The sequence below is a fragment of the Anabrus simplex genome, chromosome X, assembly GCF_040414725.1.
Source record: "Anabrus simplex isolate iqAnaSimp1 chromosome X, ASM4041472v1, whole genome shotgun sequence".
Taxonomy (NCBI): domain Eukaryota; kingdom Metazoa; phylum Arthropoda; class Insecta; order Orthoptera; family Tettigoniidae; genus Anabrus; species Anabrus simplex.
Window position 1 is genome coordinate 203,397,822 of NC_090279.1, and position 25,039 is coordinate 203,422,860.

Genomic DNA, 25,039 nt, shown 5'->3' on the forward strand with positions numbered 1-25,039 from the left:
CAGGAATACAAGGTACAGAAATCAGCAACATGGATGCTTACAAGTCGACGATTAAGGATACAAAGAGTTTCCAATGAAAAGTTAGATCCCATAGCTAAGCGCCATTGACAGAAGAAAGGAGGAGGTAGCAGAGTGAAAGGAGGAGGATTAAAGCCCAGAAACAGATGAAGCTGAATTAGAATTAATGTCATCCATCGTTGGCCAAAACAAAAGAAGAAGAATTATTGATGTTAAAGAAGAGAGAAACTAAATACAGTACATTATTATACAGATTAATTTCTAAACGGAATATGTCAAGACCAGGATATCACGAACCAACAGAGGATTGCGTGTGCGCGTTATGTCAAAGCAAGTCTGAGCGTTATCATTTTGACAAATGTCAAAGGAGAGCGAAGTCCCTCAACAAATATAGAACTGAATAGAATGTTCGTAAACCAACGTCATTGAAGAGCATTTTGCTGCATTATGACTTAGGCAATAAATGTTTATAATTTTTCTTATATATTTTATGTGATTTTGATCACCGAGTACATTCACAGATATAATTTACGCTTAAAATGGTTTATTATTAATTTGTCATAAAAGTAAAATGACAGTGGACTTGCATTTATATGGATGTAAGTTTCATAAAATGGGACTGGCCCACAGGTACAGATTTGCATGCATTCTTAAAGGGAGGTACCAAACGGCGTACACAAAGTGACATATTAGGGACCTCTCATGAGGTTTGTGTACACAAAAGGGTTAAATTGTGTCTAAACATTTAAACTTCATTGAGAATATATATACCAAATTTCCTTCTTTACTGCCATGCTCTCAGTCTCAACTTGAGAATATTTGCAATTCTGAAATTTGTGTACCAACAACTGATACAGTCACTACAAGTACACAAAAGCAAATGAACCATATAACAATAAAACCTTATTCACAGCATAAAAACAAAAAACTAATGATATAAAATGGTTCAAAAGACAAAAATTACTACTGTATACCGTTCTATAAAACTCTAGTGTTCTTTAGGAATCCCACACATTGACAATACTATACCTAATACTTACAAGGCTGTGGTTGCCAATCAGGAGACACAGAAGGGGGAGTTGTTCCGAGTCAATACACGAGGTTTAGGGAAGCTGTTCTCAAACCACGGCTCATGAGAAGTCAAATCTTTGCATAATTTATTCAGAATAACTTTCAACACCTACACCAACAAAGCCTTCATCTCCCGAACATAACTTCCGGTTTGTTTTTATTCACACAGTCACCATGCTGTAAACTGTCAAAAAATTTCATATTTCTCGTACATTTCTAAGAACATATTAATATTGCTTGAATTCCACTTACTCGTTTTTGAAAACATTCTGTCTTAAGTCCACATGTAACCAAGTTCTCCAGTCTGACAAACACTAAATACGATGAATACAACCCCATAACATGCTTGTTAAAGACCACAGTATTACACAAAGAATAAAAACACACAGTTAAACTGTTTATTCTCATATAGCAAGAACCCATTATAAAAACAGTTTTTTCTGTCCCTTGAAAATTCCCCTATTAAACAGTGTATTATCCCTTATTACGAGCCATTAAGGAGGCAATATTTATGCACTCAAGTGATTATATTGAATGTGATCAATCATCTTCGGTACTGTATTCCTGCTATGTGCATTAACAAGCTCTGTTAATAGACTTAACCATGATAGGTTAATATTGTGTTTGGTCCGTATTGACTGGTCTGAATGTACAATATAACTATTTATAATAGTTTATTTAAATCCGCCTTGATCAATACACTCATTAAATGAAAGAAACATTATTTATTAAACCATACATGTTTCGGGAAATCTCAACCATTCTTTGATCTAACCACTGATGAAGGGAATGGTTGAGATTTCCCGAAACATGTATGGTTTAATAAATAATGTTTCTTTCATTTAATGAGTGTATTGATCAAGGCGGATTTAAATAAACTATTATAAATAGTTATATTGTACATTAACAAGCTCTCTCGTTGACATTCAAAGGCAATGTCTGTGTCCATACCCGTCGACTAGTGTTCTATAAAGAAAATTCAAACTGAAAAAGAACATGTTTTTATAATAAATAGCATGGCCAATAGCACTTGTTAACTCGTTAGAAATAAAGGCTGAAGTAATCGATCACTTAGTGTTAATGCTATATACTGAAATTAAATAAGTATGTGATATACCTCAAGATATATTTTCTTGCGTCTGGTTAAGTTTTAGAAATTTATAGTAAGAATGTTACAATTTCTCCACTGGCGCTTGAAGTATTTTTTTCATTATACACATACGGTTAAGTTAGGTTAGATTATTCTGTTTTGGAATAGGAAAACTAAAATGTTTGTCACAGAAGCCTCTGGAGTGATACTAAAATTTTCAGAATGAAATTGAACATACACGTTCGGACAGTATCGGAATTCAAAAAACCAACTAATGAGTATGGACATAATCTGGATATCATCCGACAAAAACGCAAGTTTTGAACCAATTGATTGCTCTTTGACGCAGATTTTTATCTGTGTGGATTGCCCCCCCCAACTTTCACAAAAAATCAAATATAACCACAATTCGCTATAGTGAGTAAATTTTTTGGCGTTATGAATTCTCCCTATAACAGACTCCTATTGTACCTGTAAAAGAATACATCACTGTACAAAGAATAAAAACATACTATTAAACTATTTATTCTTTGTTTAATAATGTGGTTTTTTTTTACAGTTGTTATGGGGATGTTGTTTTATTTAGTGTTCGACAGACAGGAGAACTTTAAGTTACATTCACTGAACCAAGAGTAGAAATTACAGCTTCATTTTAAACAAATTATGTCCAATGGTGTGGTCAAGCTAGTAACACGATGCGAAAGAGGATCCAAAATGCACTGCTCGTCAGCTTATTTTGTGCCTGAATGCAAGTATACAACTTGACTCTTTGTTTGCACTGGGAAGCAAGTGTGTATGCACCTTTAAAACTTCCTATAAAAAGCTTTGAAAAGAGGAGATGATTATGATAATTGGTTAGGGGTGCACAACTGTGAGCTTGCATCCAGGAGATAAAGGGTTCGAACCCCACTGCCGTGGTTTCCCATTTTCACACCAGGCAAATGCTGGGGCTGTACCTTAATTAGGGCCATGACCACTTCCTCCTTTCCTATCCCATCATCGCCATAAGACCTATCTGCGTCGGTGTGACGTAAAACAAACTGAAAAAAAATTAGCAGATTTCTATTGGGCGATCTCTGGTGGAGTTCTACTTAATTTTGTCTGATAAACATTGAATGCGTCACCAGAGATCTTTTACATGCTAACATCATAAAAAATTTGACTACCTCTGCCAGGTTTGAACCCTGCAATCTTAAGATATGGAGGCCGATGACTGATCCACACAGGGAGTTTGAAAAGAGTTGAAATGAAGAAATACATAAATGATGCATAAAGGTTTCCATTGAAGAGAGAATTCTTGTACAGTACTTAGGGCAATGATTGAGCAACTAAAGAGAGTCACCTCTTCTGGTTGTCAGCAGCCACAAGCCTGATAGTAGTTTAGCGTCTCCCTGTCCAAGACTTGACATGCTGAGTGCTCAGTAATCGGGCGCCATGAGGCGAGCCAACGGCTCGAGGTTGCCGGCAAGATCGACGACACACACGGTGGTAGCCAGCAGAAAGTCACCAACGTCGCTACTTACATTAGAAAGAGGTGTCAGAATTTGCGCTACTAGATAGGGCCATCTTCGACAATGAGGAAAGGCTTCGCTTCGGACTGCTGCCGAGAAATGTGACGTTGCTCTCGCTAAACAGCTTACGAAAACTGTAAGAAAAAGAACAGAGCTTATAGTGTTTGAAGTGACCCTTCATATGCAATATATAAACAATGCAATGAAATTAGCTTGTACTTTACTTTTGCTAATGCAATTCACTAGTCTAATTTATGTCCTGAATTTTACAAACAAGCTGTACAGACAACAGTTTGCTACCCAAAGTAAATAAAACCAAACAAAGTCATATGTGGAAATGGAACATGAAAACGAATACATAACAGGACAAACATCTTCACACACTTGTCTTCGAACAGACAAGCTCTCTCCTCATCAAACACAGTTCTTCTACTTCCAGCTCTTCTCAGCCCTCGACGAGCTTGTTTCTGCTTACCAGCTTAATCCGGAGGGTAGGCTCAACACTCATTGAGGAGCCATCTTCACAGATCTTTAGTCTTTATGTGGGAAGTGTAAGATGAGAAGCAAGCCAAATAAACAAAGGAAAAGGGGAGAGACTTACGATAAAGATGAATACAAAAATTCAAAAAGGCACATGATTAGATTGACAGAGGATCTCTTTTATCAGTCCTGGAGGAAATGCGTTTGGATAAGGAAACAACTAATATCATAAAAGCAACCGCCACAAATACGTTTTCGAAAGTTAAATTCACGGGTGAACTATCAGATTCCTTCGAAATAAAAATGGGACTACGAGAGGGGGATGCGCTCTCACCATTGTTGTTCGACTGTGCACTTGAGAAAGTAGTTAGAGAATGGAACAAAAATATGAAGAGTGCAATTATTAGACTGGGTTGCATACAGAAAAACCTTAAAATAACTTATTACCTTTGCAGATGATATGGCCTTGTTTGCTGAAACAATGCAGGAAACAAGGGAGAAAATCCTTGAACTAGAGAAACAAACAGCTAAAATAGATCTTCACTTCTCCTTTGAAAAAACCAGACAAACACCAAACAATCACATAAATACCTCAAAGTCCAAGAACAAACAATTGAAATAGTAAAAGAATTCAAATATCTCGGAGAATGGATTAGTTGAAATGCTGTCAAATGCAAAGCAATGGAATCCAGGAAAAATAAACTTGAACTGGCCTTCCAACTAACAAACAATACCTACAATAAAACTTTCCTTTCATGGGGGTCCAACTGTGATTAAACCAGAAGCACTACACGCAGCAGAAACACTAAACATGAATTTCAAAGGCCATATAGAGAAACTGGAGCTAAAAGAAAGGAAAATTTTAAGAAAGATCATAGGGACAAAATTTTAGGATAACAAGATAACACATCAAGAATGAAACACTCTACAAGAAAACTGAAAAACTCTCAGAATGAACTCTTTGACTTCTTCCGTAACTGCAAAACAAAACCCAACTGGTTTAAAGAAACTGAAAAAGACCTAGTGGAATAAAAAATTACAGAAAATTCACTATTCGATCGAACTGCTAAAGAAATAACTAAAGACGAAAATATAAAGTTCCAAGACAAATCTACGTTAAAAGCCAAACCTATTATCTCGGAAGATGAGAGGAAACAAAGATCAGAAAGCTCTAAGGTAAGAACAACACACACAGATATGATTGATTCGAAGTACCCCAAAGAGGGTGAAATGAAAGAAGATGAATACAGATCGTAAAACACTGGGAACAAAGGACAAGCACAGAAGGAGTAAAGGATTCCCATGGTTCAATATAAAGACAAATATAAATTTAAATTTTAATATTAGAAAGAAGAACACAAGGGTTTGTATGAAAATCCCGCTTTGTACATTGCTGCAGTTAAAATTAAACTTTGAATTCAGGAACTCTGTTAGGAATGCTTGGGTGTTCCGAGGTTTTTTTGATGATACAGACCGCGCTATCTGATCTGTAGTGAACCAAATATCTCTAGACCTAGGACAGAGAAAGTGAAATCAGTCTGCAGATGAATAAGGGTAGAGAATGTCCAGGATGAGGATGACAGAAATACATGGATATGATCGTGAAGAGTTCAATCAATGATCTGTATGGTGTATGTTTCGAGTTGACATTGGCGAGTTGCCGTGGGATGGCATAAGTAGAAGAATAAGCTTGAGTGGAGCTTTTAGAAGGGGGAAATATAAAGTTGGAATTAAAGATGACAGATTGGGGCAAACATGAATTCATAGGACAATGAGTAAGGGATTGAATAAATTATCAAGGGAAATGTTCAATAAATTTCTAAGTTTGTTGAAAATATTTAAGAAAAAGTTAGGTGAACAATTATAAATATAAGTAAAACAATTGATAGGGAGATAGCTAAATAAAATTCAGAAAACTCAGTTGTCAGAAATTACCAGTGTTTCGCCCCAGTGCGGCATGGGATCATCAGTTGGGTACCGCACCTTCTGCTAGCGACACCACTACAAGCTATACATGTGATACGCACAATGCAGTGCCGACTTACTAGGTGAGAATTGCATCTCCACTTGCTATATGTGCCCTCCTGGGCTAGCATGACCATAAATATGGCTTCCGATTGAGATAGAGTGCTAGCTGGCCAGTGGCGCACTGGGGAGAAACACTGCTAAATTTCTGACAACTGAGTTTCCTGAATTTTATTTAATTGGTAGGGAATCTGCCACCTGGGCAACTGCCCTAAATGCAGATCATTGATGACAGATTGTAATACAGGTGGCAGAAAGCCAATCAATTTTTTACCTAGCTTTTTCTAAAATGTTTTCAAAGAAGTTGGACATTTATCAAACATTTCCTTTGATAAATCATTCCAATCCCCTACGTCTCATCCTATAAATGAATAATTGCCCCAATTTGCCCATTTAAATTCTGAATACATCTTCATATTATGATCCTTAGTTCAAAACAATAGACAGTAAGCAGATTCAGGATGTAGAAAGAGAACATGTGGAACACAGGAATGCTGTAGTAGAAACAGCAAGTCTATAAAACTGTGAGTAAAGATGGGAAAAAGTGTACATCTTGGTAGAATGATTAATTCAGGGTTGTTTGTACATGTAAAAAGAAGCTGTACCAGTACCAAAAAAATGACTCCAAACAAGAACTGCTGTAAGTAGAGAATGGTATTTTTTTTAATGCTATTTGTTCGGGACATCGACCCACGTGGATCTTTTGCCACTAGTGGCACCATATTGTATGAACCTGTGTGTAAATGGAATGGCGGTTGTGTGGAATGTTATGTGTGAGGAAAGGGCGTCCCAAACACCCAGTCCCCAGGCCAGGGATATTAATCATCACAATCAAAAAACCCTGACCCAGCCAGGAATCGAACCTGGGGCAGCGTTGCCCCCTACACTGCGGGGCTGGACAGAGAATGGTACATACATGAAAGAAATATAGCAAAATGAATGTGTGTCGAGTCCAGAAAAAAATCGTGGAAATATTTTGGAAATAACATGGAAAGGCTGAGTTAAGCAGCAAGGAAAGCTCTCTGGACTGCAACGAAGAATCAAGGAGAAGGAAAACATCAGGAGAATTTATTTGGAGATCCCAGGCAATCATCGGTCAGATGGAAGGAACATTTTGAAAGAAAGAAAAAGAATTCTCAACATAAAAGGAACTCTTATTGAAATCTTCTACCACATCTAAGATGCGATCAGGTTGTCAATGGTGTTATGTAACGACTGCATACCGTCAAGTGGTGCAATCATTCCTCTCCTCGTAGGCATCTGACAGTTTACCGCCCTGTTCAATTCCACATGGGTTTTAAATATACGACTACAATAACAGCAGTATTCTTGCTATGCGTACAACTATCGCCAGGTCTAAATGCCCAAGCGATATTGCTAATAAGAGACTCATGACCTTGCTTCTTCTTACACCAAAACATCAACCATAAGCATTACACACATTTGTTAATGAAGTCCAGGGTTGTTTTAACACACAGGGCATAGGTTTAGAACATCTCTGCCGACTGTCACACAGAACACTCGCTAGGCTAAGCTAGGCTACACTAATCTAATCTATTCTAATCTCAGCTAAGCTAGCGCTACACGGAGCAAGCCAACGTGCAGGTCGTGCAACATACAGAAGAAAAAGCTACGTCCAAGGCCATGGACTATATATTTCAAAAGATTGTTGGAAAACCATAAAATAATAATGGATTCATCCATTTTAGAAAAAAAATTAATATATTGACGTCTTTCTAAATGTTAGAGATTTAATGCAGATGGTTAAGAAATATCAGGGCTATACAAAACACAAATATATATAATCAATCATCATCAACCTGCATTTAGTGCTGTCGCCCAAGTGACAGATTCCCTATCAATTAAAATAAATATGATACCCTGATTAAAGGCATATTGTGCAAGACTAAAGAAAGCCGACCTTTCCACCAAATTATCAGGGACAGTCCAATGAAAACTGAACACCCGCTACAACGTGACCATAGATGGTTTTTTCCTTTTTCTTTTTTTTTTTTGCCTATTCGTTTTAAGTTTCCCTATGGGAATCAAAATCTATATTATCTGATGGCCAGGCAGGCAACAATTTTTGGTAATGAGAAAGTTTCTCATAGTGCAATGGCACTGCCAGTGGCTCCAAGTAGCCTACATGGTATGTACTAGTGATGCGTCTTGGTGGGTGTGCTATTTACAAACTGATGAACCCAAATTAGCACACTGGGGCGAAGCGCTGGCAACCAGGAATGAGTTAGCTGGAAAATTTATTTTTTTTGCTAGTGGCTTTACGTCGCACAGACACAGATAGGTCGTATGGCGAAGATGGGATAGGAAAGGCCTAGGAGCTGGAAGGAAGCGGCCATGGCCTTAATTAATGTACAGCCCCAGCATTTGTCTGGTGTGAAAATGGGAAACCACGGAAAACCATTTTCAGGGCTGCCGACAGTAGGATTCGAACCCACTATCTCCCGTATGCCAGCTCAAACAGAAAGTATGTTACAAGGGTTATTTTTTTAATATCCACCTATTCAATACAAAGAGATCTTTTTGAAAAATTAAATATTATTATAAAATGTTAAGGGACATGTTTTGCCCATATTAAGGGTATCATCAGCCTTAAACTCAAATCTGTATGGTGAAAAATCAGGATCCTGATTGTTCTTACAAGTCGTAAAAAGAGGATATCAATGTAGGTGTTAGTCTAAACATAAAAAATTATTAGAATGTCCTTGGTTAAAATCTTAGTATCAAGCTGCATGTCACAAGTTTACAAGATTATACTTTCCGGAGCGTTGATTCAATGCGACCAAAAACCTGTAGAGGGTAGAGCAATAAATAGCTCAATCTTTATAATGAAATAGAAATGTGTTTCCTTGATAACTCCTGTCAGAGGATAAGAAAAAGTAAAGCTGATAGACTGTTAAAGATGTTAATTTCGTGTGTTAAGGTAAGACAACAGCCTTCTTAAGTAGCTGTTCAGCTGTCTATAGTCTTATTTAACTGGCTTGAAGGAGTTAAAGTCGAATGTGTTACGATATGATAACAGTCTTCTTTAAGTACTTGTAGGAGCAAGGAAAAAGTATTCGGCTGTCTATAGTTGTATTTATCTTGCTTAAAGGAGTGAAAGTCGAAAGTATATTGACGTTGGTGTGAAGTCTGAAACAAGAGGAGAGTGAATGCTTAGGAAAGGTATTTTTGAAGAGAATGTGGGCTTTAAAAAAGAAAACATGGAGAATGTATAAAACACTTACCCTTTTGTCTGTAAAGATGTAAATCAGTTATGGAAAGGTTAGTTGAAGAAAAATAAGAAAAATAATGTTATGTGTATGTTCATTTATTTCTTTAACTGTTATGGTGCTAATCAGTTGCTATGGTAGCGTTGAATGACTGACACTTGTGCTTCTAGTATTGTATCGATGTGAGATTGGCGGACGAGGGTGTGGTGGAGGGGAGGGTGTAGGCGGGGCGTTAAGTTTCTGTGTTGCTGGTTGCGAGAGATTTGCGTGGTCGGACAGAGAGGGAATCGTGTTGGGTTGCGGGAGAATTGCGGGGACGGACATGAAGGGAGTCAAGTTAGTTAAAGTAGTGGAGGTTCTAGAAGATGTTAATTGAAGACTTTTAAGGAATGAGAAAATCTGGGAAGAAATTGGAGTGGAAAAAATGAATGATAGAATAGAGAAGAGTCGACTAAGATGGTTTGGGCACATAAAGGGAATGAGCGACAAAAGAATGCCAAAAAAGGTGATGGAAATGCAAATCCAAGGAAGGAGAGGCCGTGGACGACCACGATTGAGATGGAAGGATACCATCCAACGCAGCATTATAGAAAGAAACCTGGACTGGGACACGGTGTTGGAGGAGGAGTGGTGGAAAGACCGAAGAAAGTGGAGAGGAACCATATTTGCCCCTACCCGGCTACAGCTGGATGAAAGGAAATGATGATGATGATAATGATGAAGAATGTAGTTATGTTTTGGATTTAGAGTTTGCAATAATTTGGGTGAACTTTCGTATAATGGATTCTTGACTTCAATCAAATCATTAAGGTTTAGGTTTTGTTGTAGTATTGGTCCAAAAATATATAGATGGTTTCAAGTTCATTCATCAACTTTCCTTTGTCTACTCTTTTAACCTTTTAAGTGCTGAGTTATCACATGACTGTTTGGTATCTCAGTGCTGAGTTTTTCATTCGCATGTAAAAAAAATTGTAGAAGCCTCAATTTTTAACTTATCAGTGAGAGGATTAGCTTAAAATGTTTATAAATGTTGGTTGTTTATAAATCTAAATACAAATGGAAAATCCTACACTTATGTTCAATATTATTTTCAGAGAAAACAAAATTACAGTTCTGTCCCCATGCGTGCATTATCTTTATACAAAGTAAAGAACCCAAAATAATATTTCTTAAAATCTGTAGGCAACTAATACATGTAACTTCTTAGAAGTATATACGTTGATATTTTAAAATACTTTCCAAACCTGGAATGTGGTGATAGTTAAATGTTTTCTACTGGTTGTTTGTGATGCCGATTTGTTCAACTATCTGCACCAACTCCACTGGCATAAAAGTTTCTTAAAAATCAATTATTTTCGGGTTGTCATCAAACACTACCTGGCCCTCAGGGCCTGTCACAGTTACCTGGAACTCTGATGAAGAAAAGTAATCCATCCACCACAAAATTAGCGATAAAATAGCTTTTGTACTCAATGTGTTTTTCTTCTTTCGTTTAGGAGGAGGCTCTGTTTCTCTCCCACATACGATATTTTCGGCACTCTCTCTATCACTCTCACTTTCAAAATCGCTTAACAATTCCTAAAAATGATTATCTCCATCATCACTTTCCACTGTGGTTAATAACTGAAAGATTCTGTGATCCAAAATAACATCACTGCAAGAGCAAATAAATTGTTGTTCCGCCATGTTTGTTTACATCACAGATTAACTCCACAGACGTCTACAAAAAGCTCTGCAAGTTACTTCCCGAAGCAATAATCTCAGATCAGTTAGTTCTACATTATGCCCAACAGATGGCAGAACATGTCAGAGTTCAAATTCGCACTCGAAAATGAACCGGGAAACTCAAAAAAATTAAAATTCTCCCGCACCGTCTATAGACGGGCGTAGCACTGGTGGACCAGCCGCGTCAGCCCGTCTATAGGCGGGCGTAACACTCATCGGGTTAATAATTGTGAGGTCTTGTTCTATCGTTGTGAAGTGATGTCCTGTTTCTTTCATATGGGAGCTCATAGCTGAAAATTTATTGTGCTTAATGGCATTATAGTGTTCTAAGTAAAACTCCGGCCTGTTTGACCAATATAAGAGACGTTGCATTGCATGCAGGTGAGTCTGTATGTGCCTGAGCCTGAGTAAATGTTTTTGCTTGAATTGACTGTGTTGTGATTAAAAAATAATTTTTGGTTAGTGTTCAGAATAAAACAGTGTAGATGAGAACTTTACCACCACAAACATGCTAATAAACATTAGCTATATTACAAAATATAGTAATTTATGTACATATATTACATAGTAACACTTCCTTAGACTAGAGCTTGTCTAAAAGACTTTGTACCAGCTAAAAGTGTTTAATGGAAAAAAAATCTATTGCTTTATTAAGAAAATCACCGAAGATGGTTTCTTAAAATACTTGCTGACAGTTTCAATGTTGAAAAGTGCATTTCCACATTCAAAATAAAAGCAAATACATGGGCATTAAGAATATATAAAAATGTACATTGAAAAAATAACAGTAATAGACTTATAAAAAATTTGCTATACTTTGCACCGACATGGATAGGCCTTATGGTGGCGACGGGATTGCAGCGGTCTGGGAGTGGGAAGGAAGCGGCCATGGCCTTAGCTTACGTACAGCCCCAGCATTTGCCTGGTGTGAAAATGGGAAACCAAGGAAAACCCATCTTCAGGGCTACTGACCGTGGGGTTTGAACCCACTATCTTCCAGATGCAAGCTCACAGCTGCACACCTCTAACCGCACGGTCAACTCGCCCGGTGTATAATAGTAATAAAACTACAAGTACAGTTCCACAAAAGGTGTTATCACCTACGGGAAATTACTGGTAAACTAGCCAGCCCATTAAGTGCTCATTAAAGAACCCCTACATAACAATTAACAGAACAATTAAAATATGGTAATAATAATAATAATAATAATAATAATAATAATAATAATAATAATAATAATAATAATAATAATAATAATAATAATAATAATAATAATATACTCTAATCTGTGTGTCATATTCATATGTTGGTTTAGCCTTACCATTCTTACCACCTAACTGAACAAGTCCTGGGTGTCCTAAGATGTGTCCTATCATTCTATCTCTTCCGGTGAAATTTTGCCAAATCGGTCTCCTCCCACCAATATGATTCAGTATCTCTTCATTCATGATTCTATCTACCCATCTCACTTTCAGCATTCTTCTGTAACACCACATTTCAAAAGCTTCTATTGTTTCTGAGCTCATTATCATCCATGTTTCACCGCCATAATAATAAAAGAACCCAAAATTACAGTTCAGCATGCCATTGACCTTACCAGACCATGATGTAACGGAAAGTAAACCGACAAAATAGCCAAATGGACTCATGCTAACAAGAGTACTACACCACCTTGCATTCTATGCTAGACTAGTAAGAAGTGAGAAAGCACTGGAGGACTTCATTAAGTTCCAAATTTAAAGTTTTAAAGAATTTATTAATATTTATACATTTATAAATATTTTTAAGTGTGATTTTGTAGTATCTGGTACTATTCTGTCAAGTGCTTCTATTTTAATTTTTTTTTTTTTTTTCCCAGTTATAATTCTGTTATTGTATCTTTTCCTTTTCGGGTAGTTTCTAAATTTATTTATTCATAATTAATTTCAAGAGACCAAAGAACCCAACAGTTATAAACTGACCGAGTTGAAACCGAAAAGAAAAGGCTTCAAATATCACCCAAAAACATCTGCAGATGCATCAGTTTTACACTGGTAATTGAAGGAGAAACAACGTGCAAGATGACAATATCTGCAATCGTCGCTGTATTGTACGGGCACTGTTTAGAATCTGTAGAAAACTTCAAACTTCAAATATAGCAGTCTTGCAATGGTACTGCAAAGTGTGCAGTTTAATCTCAAGATTCTCGAGGACAAAACAAAATAATAATAATAATATTATAATATAATATAATATATAATATAATAATATATAATATATTATTATTATTATTATTATTATTATTATTATTATTATTATTATTATTACAACACAGTAAAACTTTAAAGCTAAAAAACAATTACGTATGGCTTTAATTTTTAGCAATGTAAATTATCTGTAGAGTACAGCATACCATTTAGTTTCATTTACAAGTTTTCACATTCTTAACAATATTTTTCTTGAGAAAATTTAACTTTCTTGTATTTTTGTCTGTGATCACTTTCACTAACGAATAGGGTTCACGTGAAGCCACGTTTGTTAAAATTCGTGAAAAGTCTTTGTTTATTAGTCAACACATTAACGACCAGCCCTGGAGATCTCCGTTTTTTGCACGGGTATCGTTTGTAGCTTCTTGTGCTATCTGTTGGCTATAATTTAACTACTTTCAATCATGTCACGGAGTAGAGGGATCGTAGATTTTAGTGTCTGTGTATATTCTTATTGTACAATCTTTGCAGCCATGGAAACTTTGGGTGTTCTTACACACCGACAATCATTATACAAGATGGCGCGCCCATGGCAACGTGCCCTATATGATGAACTATTTCAACATTTATACGCAGATTCATTATCTGATGTGCCATACAAGTGATGAGTCCTGACAATTCTCATAGTTTCCAGCTGACAATAGGCGACAGCCGACAGTAGGTGACGGGCTATGAGATTTCTCGCTTTTACGCACCCTGTATTTTCTTAACTATTGATGAAATTGTGGGCAAAATTATGAGTTCTAAATGGTGTAGACATGGAGTATAAATAATTGCTGCATCTTTCTTTCTTTCTTTAAACCTTCATGTATTTAACAAAATAATGTCTGATATGTAGAGCTATTCTCTGGAGCACCCGTGCAGATATTAACATGGCACGGCGTATTCAGTTGCCGACGGCTACCAATAATTGTGATTAATAAAGTACAGACCGGTTATAATAGGTACCGAATGACAGTGAATTAGATATTTCTAATGATTAACAGCTAACACTAAATGGGGAGTAGCAATAAAGAGAAATCTTTGCCTACTTGAAAACAATGAGTATACGAATGGCACAAATACGGCATTCATACTACACTGTGCTTAAAAAAAGTACTGAATGGAGGGACAAATGGTACTGCTTTGAAAAGTATCACAACGTAAAGACTACGAAGCAAACTAGTGAGTACATGTTCCAAGTTAGAGGTCGATATCTTGAATCCATTTTGAGTTACAGCAGTTTGAGTGGAGCAGTGTAATTTCTTTCTTGGAGACTTGAAATATCCAGTCTGCATGGGGTAGTAGCTTCCGTTCGGTGCCCATCGTCAATTTGTTAACAGGCCAGACTATGAATGAGCGTGCCATTCTGCGGAAAGCTTTAGGAGGCTACGGTTGTGCTGTTGAGAGTGCTAAGTGCTGTCATCCATATTTTTTTAGAACTGCTGTGGACTGCAGTTCATTTATTCAGCCATTTTCACTATAATAGTTGCCATATTTTATATATATATATATATATATATTCTCAAAAACCATTAGGATTATGAAGAAAATCCATATGATGTATCTTGCAGAAAATTTCATTTCAAGGCCACACTGTGCACTTCATTTTTTGATGGGGCCAACCGTTCGCCCGTTATTTTAATTCATGTAGGGAAAAAATTACCCAAATATCGGACATACCCATCTAAAATTCACCACCAGTTCAAAACAGTGTAATAGAATGTTTTTTTTTATGTGAGGGCCATTTTGTTGTAGACACTAGTAGTTCGCAGCTCTATTGCTAACCGGTATGGTTCTGCTCTGTGCTTGCTCAAATGTTCAAGATTATCGACTCGCCCGCCCCGTGCGAGGTTCGGGCAGTGATATGGTTTTTGTTGGCAAGGAACCTGTCTGCTGCAGACATTCACCGACAGATTTGCGAAGTGTACGGTGCAAATGCGATGAGTGAAGGCAAAGTGAGTAAGCGGGTAGGAGACTTCAAAGATGGCCGTGATGTCTATGATGATGCCCGCTCCGGTCGCCCATCTCTGATCACAGACGATTTGGTGGCTTCAATTGAGGCGAAGATTCGTGAGGACAGACGCTTCACAATAACAGCTCTCTCAAACGCCTTTCCCGACTTGTTTAGGTCAGTGCTTTACAAAATTGTTTCTGAAAACTTAAACTGTGCTCCCGTTGGGTCCCTGAACTCCTAACGGAGGACCACAAAAACAAAAGATTTGAGTGTTTGATGACATTTTTGACTCGATAGGCCGAAGAAGGTGATGACATGAGTCAGATCGTAACAGGAGGCGAAACCTGAGTTTCGCATATCACGCCCAAATCGAAGCAACAGAGCACGGAATGGAGACACACACTTTCGCCTGTGAAGGTGAAGGCCGAACAGACTCTGTCCCAGCGCAAGATCAACTCTTGGTTATTGGACCAGGTGGGTATTCAAAAACTTACTTGTAAGTTATGATAAGTGTTTAAACAAACTTGGTGGCTGTGTTGAAAAATATAGTAAAGTATGTAGAATCTGCAAATAAATGTGGTGTTTGAAAATTGTCTTTCATTGTGTAGTTATTTTCAAACATCCCTTACTTCAAAAACAAGCCTTGAATATCAAAATCAAAAGTATCTCTTGAGTGACTGGATTTCAAGCTCTATCCTTATCAAATTTCAGCTCAGTTGGTCCGGTAGTTTTTGAGCCTAACTAGAACAAACACACACGCCATCTCCCTTTTGTTAATAGTACAGATTAATCGTCCCACGAAAGGTAGAAAATTCAGTAGCGTCCCCTCTTCAGTGCTTTTTCGTAATGATCTTACTTTGGCTTTATTTAATGTTCTCTCACTTTAGTACTTCACAACTTTCTTCAAAACAACACATCATTTCAATATCTTACAGCAGATAACACTAACTGCCATTGTTAATAAATTACTGTTCAGCAATACATCGTTACAAGCAAAAGACGATTAAAAAAACAACATTAATGCAGCCAGCAACAGAAAGCAAAGTTATTTCCATGGCCTTAAAACGTACGGGTGGAACCGAGGAAGTGAGAACATAAAGAAGACTTCATAATCGGCTAACCTGTCACACACTATTCGGCTCGGTAGGACTAAGCAAGTTTTGTGAAAATGTAGTAAGAATACAGAATCTGTGAACAAAGAAACCAGAAATAATAAAAACACCACAATTCTTTCATTCAAAGCTTAAACATATAAGATGGACACTAAGGGGCTCAAAAGAAAATGGATGTGCACTACAAAGTCTACAATAAATAACTCTCTTGCTGCAACAATATACACAGAGTTCATTTCTCCCCCAACCGCTATTACAGAACAACAATCAGCAAAGTTTTCAAGAGCTATCGACAATATACAGGTCAGAAACAACAAGAACCACGTATATGAGTGTTACAGGGTTGGCCATACTAATAAACAGTTTGAAAAAACAAATCTATCTCTTGCCCCGTTCCCATTTTATTAGTTGTTGAATGTAGCCAATCAGACTGCTTCACTGACAGGATTGGTGTGGTACCACTGGCTGAAACCCGTGGTGCGTTTGTGTTTGTTAAGCAGCTGTGTAGTACGTGAACTCTGGGCAAATGAGTTGAATCTACTTAACCACCTTGTGTGAAACAATTCTCAAGTACTGTATTAAAATGAATTTTTATTTTCGGGTCCACCTTTTCAATACAACTTACACTAAACATTAAAAATGAGGGTTAAATTTAGTCATATAAAAAATTTTCAGAATCATCAGCTAGTTTAAACAACTGAAAAAAGGCATCTTAAAAACTAAAAGATATATAAAAATACGATACAAAATTATGATTGATGGAAACATGGATGCCTAAAAAGTTATTTAAAAATGCAGGTTGTTTCACACTTTTAAAAAGTTGGCAATATTGTTATGGAACATTCTCATCATAAAGCTGGTCCGAATATTTATCAGACTAAGTTGGAGGAATTCCTCTTGTTGACAAGTGGTGAACAAGTTTTAAATGTGGAACAGAGTGCTTCTGATAATAAAAAATGTCAACACAGCACTCTTACGCCAATATTGCTGATAGTTCTTTCTATTTCTGATGGAGTTCCCAGTCTTTCGGCCTTGTTAAGCGAACTCTGTCCTGTCCTTGCCGTGTCACTTCATATTGGCCTTCGAATTGCCTCATTCTCGTAGAATCTTACAGCTAAAATAAAGGCTCGAATGCTTCAAACAGCATGAAAACTTCCTAGGACTTACAATGCATACTAGTAAATAATACCCACACCCCAACTTTTTGCTGGAAAAAACAAAACAAACATTGATAGCAATTTGATAGTAGCTACTGAGATATGCAGCAAGAGAGTTTAAATTAAAGAAAAATAAACAGGCAGAAACTACTTGAGGACCGTCAAACAAAGTAAATTAAACACAAGAAACCTAAATGCATCATCACAATCGCAGTAACAATGATACAGTCTACAGGCAGTAATTATCAAGTCTATAACATGAGACACTCCAGTAAACATAGTTTGATATCAAACAAGAATATTATTATTTTACACAGGTAATCGTTACAGCATCATCTATGATTTTGAAAAAAAATGCAAATTTCCTATTCTAACTACTAATCCACAACAAACATATACTCTACATTCCTTCCTACCCACCATGAACAAGGCAGAATGGTACTAAATTACAGTGGAACTTCAATACTCCATTTTTGGTAGGAACATATTGGGGGCAAGGAGATGGGTGCGGAAGACAAGTGTTGCAGGGTCCACAACATAACACACTATAATTCTATAAATATTAACATCGATCAATCATTTTATGTATTTAAATCTCATGCAAATCCGCTCACATTCTCCTCCCCCACCGGTTGACTTAACACCACAATGTGAACACAATCCACTTGTGTCTTCGTACATCAGTCAACTCGTCGTCGTCCGCTACTCGTTTCCGAGAATACGTTTTTCTCCTGCAGTTCCTCTTAACCCAGGAACGCCGGAGTTTTCGATTGTCGGTTTTACATTTTTTAATTTAATATTCCCAGCATGCACATATCAGAGAACATCTAAAAGTCATTTTTCTAAAAATTGGACCGTTGGTTTCTAAATGAGGGCCTGGTACCGTACGGTACCGCAAGGTGCTTGATATAGCTTTTGGTTGGACCATAAAAATTGTTACCTCTTGAATACCATGAAATTTAATGCTTAATATTGTTACAGTATATCACTTACACATTACTGAGCAATAAACAAAAGAACAAACGGTGTTTATAGGTTTATTTGTGATATCCCTTTGGGAATTCCGAAAAATAACATTCGCTCAGACGTGACATGTCTTTAGGAAATACAAATAATATTACTAAAAACTTCAGCTTTTCTTATTTAGTCAGCTATTTCCAATTTTCACTAGTTTAGAATGGCAAAATGCAGTTTACACAAATGCCCACACTACACTTGACGCATTCTGTGCAGACGCGGGATTTGTATCCGTTCGCCACACAGCTCCGGTGTTGGTTTGTCGGAGCGATATAGTGATGTAGACCATTGAATCTCAAGGTGTCAGATACTCTAAGAAGAAAAGAAGTGTAAACAACTGTATTTATTTATCTTCAAAATACCACCCAAATATATATATCACAATAAATATTTTGCACCTACCCTTTTCTGATCATTGCACTTACACATAGCCACTTAGAAGGAAAATGGCGACGAACATTTTAATTTCTTCGGGGTTACTCTTCGTTTGTAAAGAGCTCATAGTTGTTGATTTCAGAGCACAACAAATTCACAATTTCATCGTTAAAAAACCCTCAAATATTTTGGTCGGCATCATATATCGAAAAGTGGAAAATTTCGCACTAGGGAATTGGACTGTTGTGGGTCATCCGCCATCCAGGTACCTGGTGGATGAGGTGATCATTTTGCTCTCTTTCAGAGCCATGAATCATTTTCGGACATGGATTATCTACTCCTGTGCGGAATTTGTTGCTTTAGCACTATTTCTGCTGGTGCTCGGAATTGACCTCCCATAAGGTTATCTGCGAGATCCCCTTTATCTTCCTCAGATAATACATTAGATTCCAGTGGTTCAGTATGTTATGGAGTTGATTTTTTTAAGTAATATCTACAATTACACAGTTTTATGACACATATAAGTCATTATTTGCAACTACAGTATGAATTGTTACTTTAGAATCAGCCTTAGAAGTAAGAAGGAGGAAAGAAACAGAGAGGTACGGTAAGCGCCGTGCGGTACCGTACTGTACCAACGGAATAATTAGTGTCATAACAGCTAACACAAGAATGCTGACCAATTGCATGTTATTTCAATTCATGGACTTCTACTTCAAGATAATAAACCACATGATACAAAATTGTATTGTCAACATTTATAAACAAAGCAGAGCAACTTACTTTAAACGGGCAGTCATTTTTATTCCTTTCAACACGATCTCAAATTACAAGCAGTTATTGCTGCAAACAAATACTCTAATAAAACCTTTTGTTGATGTCAGGCATTGTAGGGAGTATCTCCAACGCGAAGTTGCCAGATTTATGGCACGAGTAAGGATCAGTATGAGAAAATCAGAAGTAAGGCGCACTGGTACTATAGGGTACCACACGGCGTTGCCGGGTTAAAGTCTGTTGGCTCTGTGGAGATGTAGTTGATGACTGATCAAACCAATCTTTGGATGAGACATGCGGCCACACAAGTCGCATCTAAAGGGGGGTGGAGGACGTGGTTGGATCTGACGTAGTTTCCGCTTTTCATGTGTTTAAATTTGTTGTCTGCTCAAAAAGTGAGACGCCTTCTGCAGTAGTTTTGCACCAAAGGACACGGTTTTGTGCAGCTGTTGCCCAGCTGTTAACATTTATGTCGGTGCTATTCATAGTCCTCTTAAGCTGGTCTTTATAATGTTTCAAAAGAGCACCTTGATCCCTTTTGCCATGACCAATCTCACCGTAGAGAAGTTGTTTAGAAAGTCTGCTATCATTCATACGCTGGATGTGACCAACCCATCTAAGCCGATGAGTGACGATCAAGGCTTCTATTCTGTTCATATGTGCCTTCTCAAGAACTGCCACATTACTTCTGTAGTCATCCCATTTGATGTTCATGATGGATATAAGTTTTCGCTGATGGAAGTGTTCCAGTTTCTTTATGTCACGACAATAAAGTGTCCAGGTTTCACATCCATATAGTAATGTTGTTACGACTACAGCTCGGTACACCACTAGTTTAGAATATAATTTGAGATCCTTATAACTAGTTTAATGTCAACAGGGCAACAGAGTTTAATCCACTTATCCGGCTTGTGTGAAGCGAGCCTAATACTGTCTATACAACACTAGGAGCATATACTATCATAGGCTAAATGTCTCATTCTCATAGAATCTTACAGCTAAAATATAGGCTCGAATGCTTTATAAAGCATGATGACTTAGCGAATGGCTCTTGGACAAAGAATCTTTCCCAGTCTAGATGTGATTCATCCCTAATTTATTCTTTTATCACATATTTTAAAACAATCACACATTTAGAATCTTGGATATTGAGGAAAAACAAAGAAGTCATTATTTGTTTTGACAAATGATTTAGTCTGCCAATAATAATAATACCTATAAGTCCAGATCGATCTCCTTCCAGGTAAAACTGAGGCACTACAGCAATTCAGGCCAGAATGCCCCTACACTGGCCAAAACAGACGATCCCACAACTGAGGAGAAAGAAAATTCTACGACCCACAAAAGCGTCACAACATTTTACATTCCAAATGAGATCCAATAGGGAACTGCTTGAGAGAATAGAGAAGATCAGATGGGAGTATAGAATATTCGTCCTTCTGGAAAAATGAAAAACTGATCCCCATTGGCTTAAAGTACATGAAGATCTAAATGAAGGAGGCATTAACGCCAAAGAAACTCAAGACAGAACCATCTTCAGGAAGGAAGTTGCAGATTTCCATAAAACATGTAATGTATTAAATAAGGGTATGTACTGTACAACTGTGCACTGTGAGGAAGTTCTAAGCAAGAACAAATTTGTGTTGGAGCTGATGAAATGAAATGGCGTATGGCTTTTAGTGCTGCGAGTGCCCAAGGACAAGTTTGGCTCGCCCGATGAGGTCTTTTTTATTTGACTACCGAAGGCGACCTGCGCATCATGAGGAGGATGGAATGATGAAGACACATACACCCATCCCCCGTGTCAGCGAAATTAACCAATTGTGGTTAAAATTCCCGACTCTGCCGGGAATAGAACCTGGGACCCCTGTGCAGTGTTGCCAACTTATACTTTATAGATCCACTAAATACTACCAAAAATCCGCTAAAATTCTGGCAAGAAATCCGATCTCAAATAATGAGTAATAATAATGAGCAATAATAGTAGTAATAACAATAATAATAATAATAATAATAATAATAATAATAATAATAATAATAATAATAATAATAATAATAATAATAATAACAACAATAACAATAATAATAACAATAACAATAACAACAACAATAATAATAATAATAATAATAAAAAAGTAAATGTCTGCACTCAGCTGATCTGTGAGTTTCACTGGGATTAAGCCCCTGCCTGCGAGCCGGCGAGCTAAAATGTGTAGGCGTTTTACTGCCGGGGGCAAACTAGGTGAATCCCCTACCTCAAGGGCCACACACAGAACAGGCCAGTTCATTAAGCGGTCTACCTTCATGGCATAAATGTAAATGCTACTCTCTCACAGTTTCATTACCTGTCGTCATTCGTCAACTAAGAGATAAGTACCCTTTCCCCACGCATTACAAATTTATGATACCATGATCTCATAACATCAAATCCAAGTTTTTCTCATGCGACTGCTAGCTCCTGACAAGAAATACGGAATAGCTTGGAGACAGACTGGAGTACAAATTTTAAAAAAGGTAAAATGGATAAAACACTAAATTCCACTAGAATAAATCTAGAATTCCGTCAAAAAATCCGCTGTCCGCTAAATGATATATTTCTCTGCCGACAGTCTTCCAATTCCGCCAAATTTAGCGGAAAATCCACTAAGTTGGCAACACTGCCCCTGTGACCATTCACCCATGGAGCCGGACAGAGCTGATGAACTAATGTATACAAGTCTGTGATTACTGTCTTGTATCTACTAGAGCATAAAATCATATAAATCCTGTATACTGCAGGATTATCTAATGGTATGCACTTATGATTTTCATGAAATGAATCCTGCATACAATTCCGGTCCCTTGGGTTTCCGCTGAGGACAGGAAGGGGTTTAATGCAACTTCGAGAAGGAATTAAACAGATTTCCGGGTGAATCACAAGGGAGGATTCAAATGGTTTGAGACATTTTACAAATTTGGCATACAGGGTACCACTCTTTCAATTGGAATTACAAATTCCAGAAAAGTGCACTGATCGAGGTTCCACTGTACGCAGTACAAAAGGCTGAAATAAACCCAGCACATGGAATACACCAAGAACACAGCAATTTAATCCCAACAAAGACATTGTACTTACCACAAAACACCAAACTGTCATCAGTGGAGGGAGACAGAATGGCTAGTAGAATTGAAACTCATCCCACAACAAGGGCAGGGTAGAGGCAATGCTATCAAGTACAGAAATGGAAAAGAAAATGATTGGAAGTGTGGTTAAGTGAGACGACGGTATGACAGAAAGGGACAGAACACCACTGACGTCACAAACAGTTATCTGCAAGGTGTCTTATATATCTTCTAGTCTTCCATTACTGTTCCTTAATTTTCAATTTCTTGGAAGTTCATTAATTTTTCAATATTTCTTTCCATGTTTAACCTGTTCTAACGTACCACAATTTTTCTCAGTGGTATAATTATAAAATAAGGAAAAAAAGTGGCTAGCATATGACAGTTGGGGAAAGTCTGGGCAGAAAGGTAAAGAAGGAAAAGAAAGTTACAACTTCCTTTCCTTCCTTTATGTTTGTCTGGTATTCATAGTGTTTTACCACCTTTGAAAATGAAAATTCAAAGTCTGTTTCCAGTCATTCGACCAGGTCAGGAATGGAATGAATGAAGCCCCCATCTAGTGGGGAGGATAGGAATTGTGCCAGCTGCCAAAACCTGTCACACTTCTCTGGAGCAATGGTTATGACTGACAGATGAAATGAAATTATTTTGAGGAGAGTTACTGGAATAAAAAATGACAGTGAAAGCCAGAGTACTCCGAGAAAAACCTGTCAAACCTCCGCTTTGTCCAGCACAAATCTCACATGGAGCGACCATGATTTGAACCATGGAACTCAGCAGCGAGAGGCCGGTGCGCTGCAGCCCGAGGAACCTGTATCCATCTTTATCTTTTTATACTTTCTATTCTTTTTCGTATCTATACCCAGTTTTTATTTTATCCTATACAAATCATGCAAATAGAGAACACTGTAAATAAGATGTGCAGACCTACAGGCCTGGTACTCCCCGCTCAGTCAGTCGCCGCTGTGGATGTGTCATCATCATGTCAGACAGACTGCTCAGTTGCAGGAGTACATTTGGAGATGACAAGGCCACCGGTACAAAGCAAGTTAAAGAACAAAATTCTTTACTGTGAAACCAGTCAAGTGGTAGTTTCTATGAAGAAAGAAGCTGTGCTTTGTTATCCATTTCAACACTGAAACGAGAGACCGAAGCAACTGGAATATTGCCTTTTTCCACTGGGCAAGTCGAAAATGAACTGGGATGTGTCCAGTCAGATGAATCAAAGCAATTTTCAACACCTCACAAGAAAAGACCCAGAAAATCTTGGAAACAACTCTACGTGCTGACTGCACAGAAACTTTGCCTCCTGTGCTAATTTCCTCGTTGGAGCTCACCAAAATCACGTGAGAAATTTAGTCTAGTTTTGCCTCTGAAGACTTTAGGTCTACCACTTCTCAGAGCATTATATACAGATCTGGTATCGCAACATTTATTATTCAAACTCTCTTTGTAACGTGATTAGAACATACTGAATTTGGATAACATTCAAGAAATTTAAGTTTTCCAGAAAATGATCAGCTTAACAGAAGAAGTACTCCATTAAAAACACATTTCAATCGATAGCATATCGCATTTGAAAGCACAATTTTCAAACTAAGCAGGAATGCTATTCACTTCACAGATAACACCTGCTTGAGGTAAAAGGTCAAAGCTCTGTTGGTTTATTGTTGCCAGCTTCAGTGTATCCATCGCGACTCTCTCACTGCTGAGACAGTTTTGCCATGCACTCTAAGGACTTGTTCCTTTCTGTTTCTTGGACTGGAAAACGACGATGGATGAGGAGCACCAGAGAGAGAGCATAAAATAGAGAAAATGTATCTGAACCACACCAATTGGATTTAGATCTGGAGATAATCAAGATCCGGTCACTAATAAAGGACGAAGATCGAATACAAGCACGAAGGTTACACAGAAGCCACTCCAAAACTAGAATGGTTCTGACAATGTTGTCTTCACAATCTCTTATCCATATTGCAAACAAACATAACAAAAACTTTGGGAAGACAAAATGAATCAGTTATGACACATTATAAATGATCGGGTATGATAGCTCACAAGAGCAGAATGACACTTTGGCTGGGAAAACACGCACAGTTTGATGAGGACACATTTTAACGTGAAAAATAAAAAACAAAAAAATATCTTCTAGAGTCCCAAGTCTGCCTT

General features: G+C 37.5%; 1 protein-coding gene across 2 annotated transcripts in view; it reads right to left on the reverse strand.

The window, feature by feature from the left end:
• Window positions 1-2,599: 2,599 nt before the first annotated feature.
• Rilpl (Rab interacting lysosomal protein like) overlaps window positions 2,600-25,039 on the reverse strand; it is a 67,038-nt gene continuing 44,598 nt past the window's right edge. For both annotated transcript variants that reach the window (XM_067158577.2, XM_067158576.2), the window contains one exon: window positions 2,600-3,824. In XM_067158577.2, coding sequence (XP_067014678.2) covers window positions 3,704-3,824 — 121 coding nt within the window. In that variant the 3' untranslated portion in view covers window positions 2,600-3,703. The remainder of the gene's footprint in view (window positions 3,825-25,039) is intronic.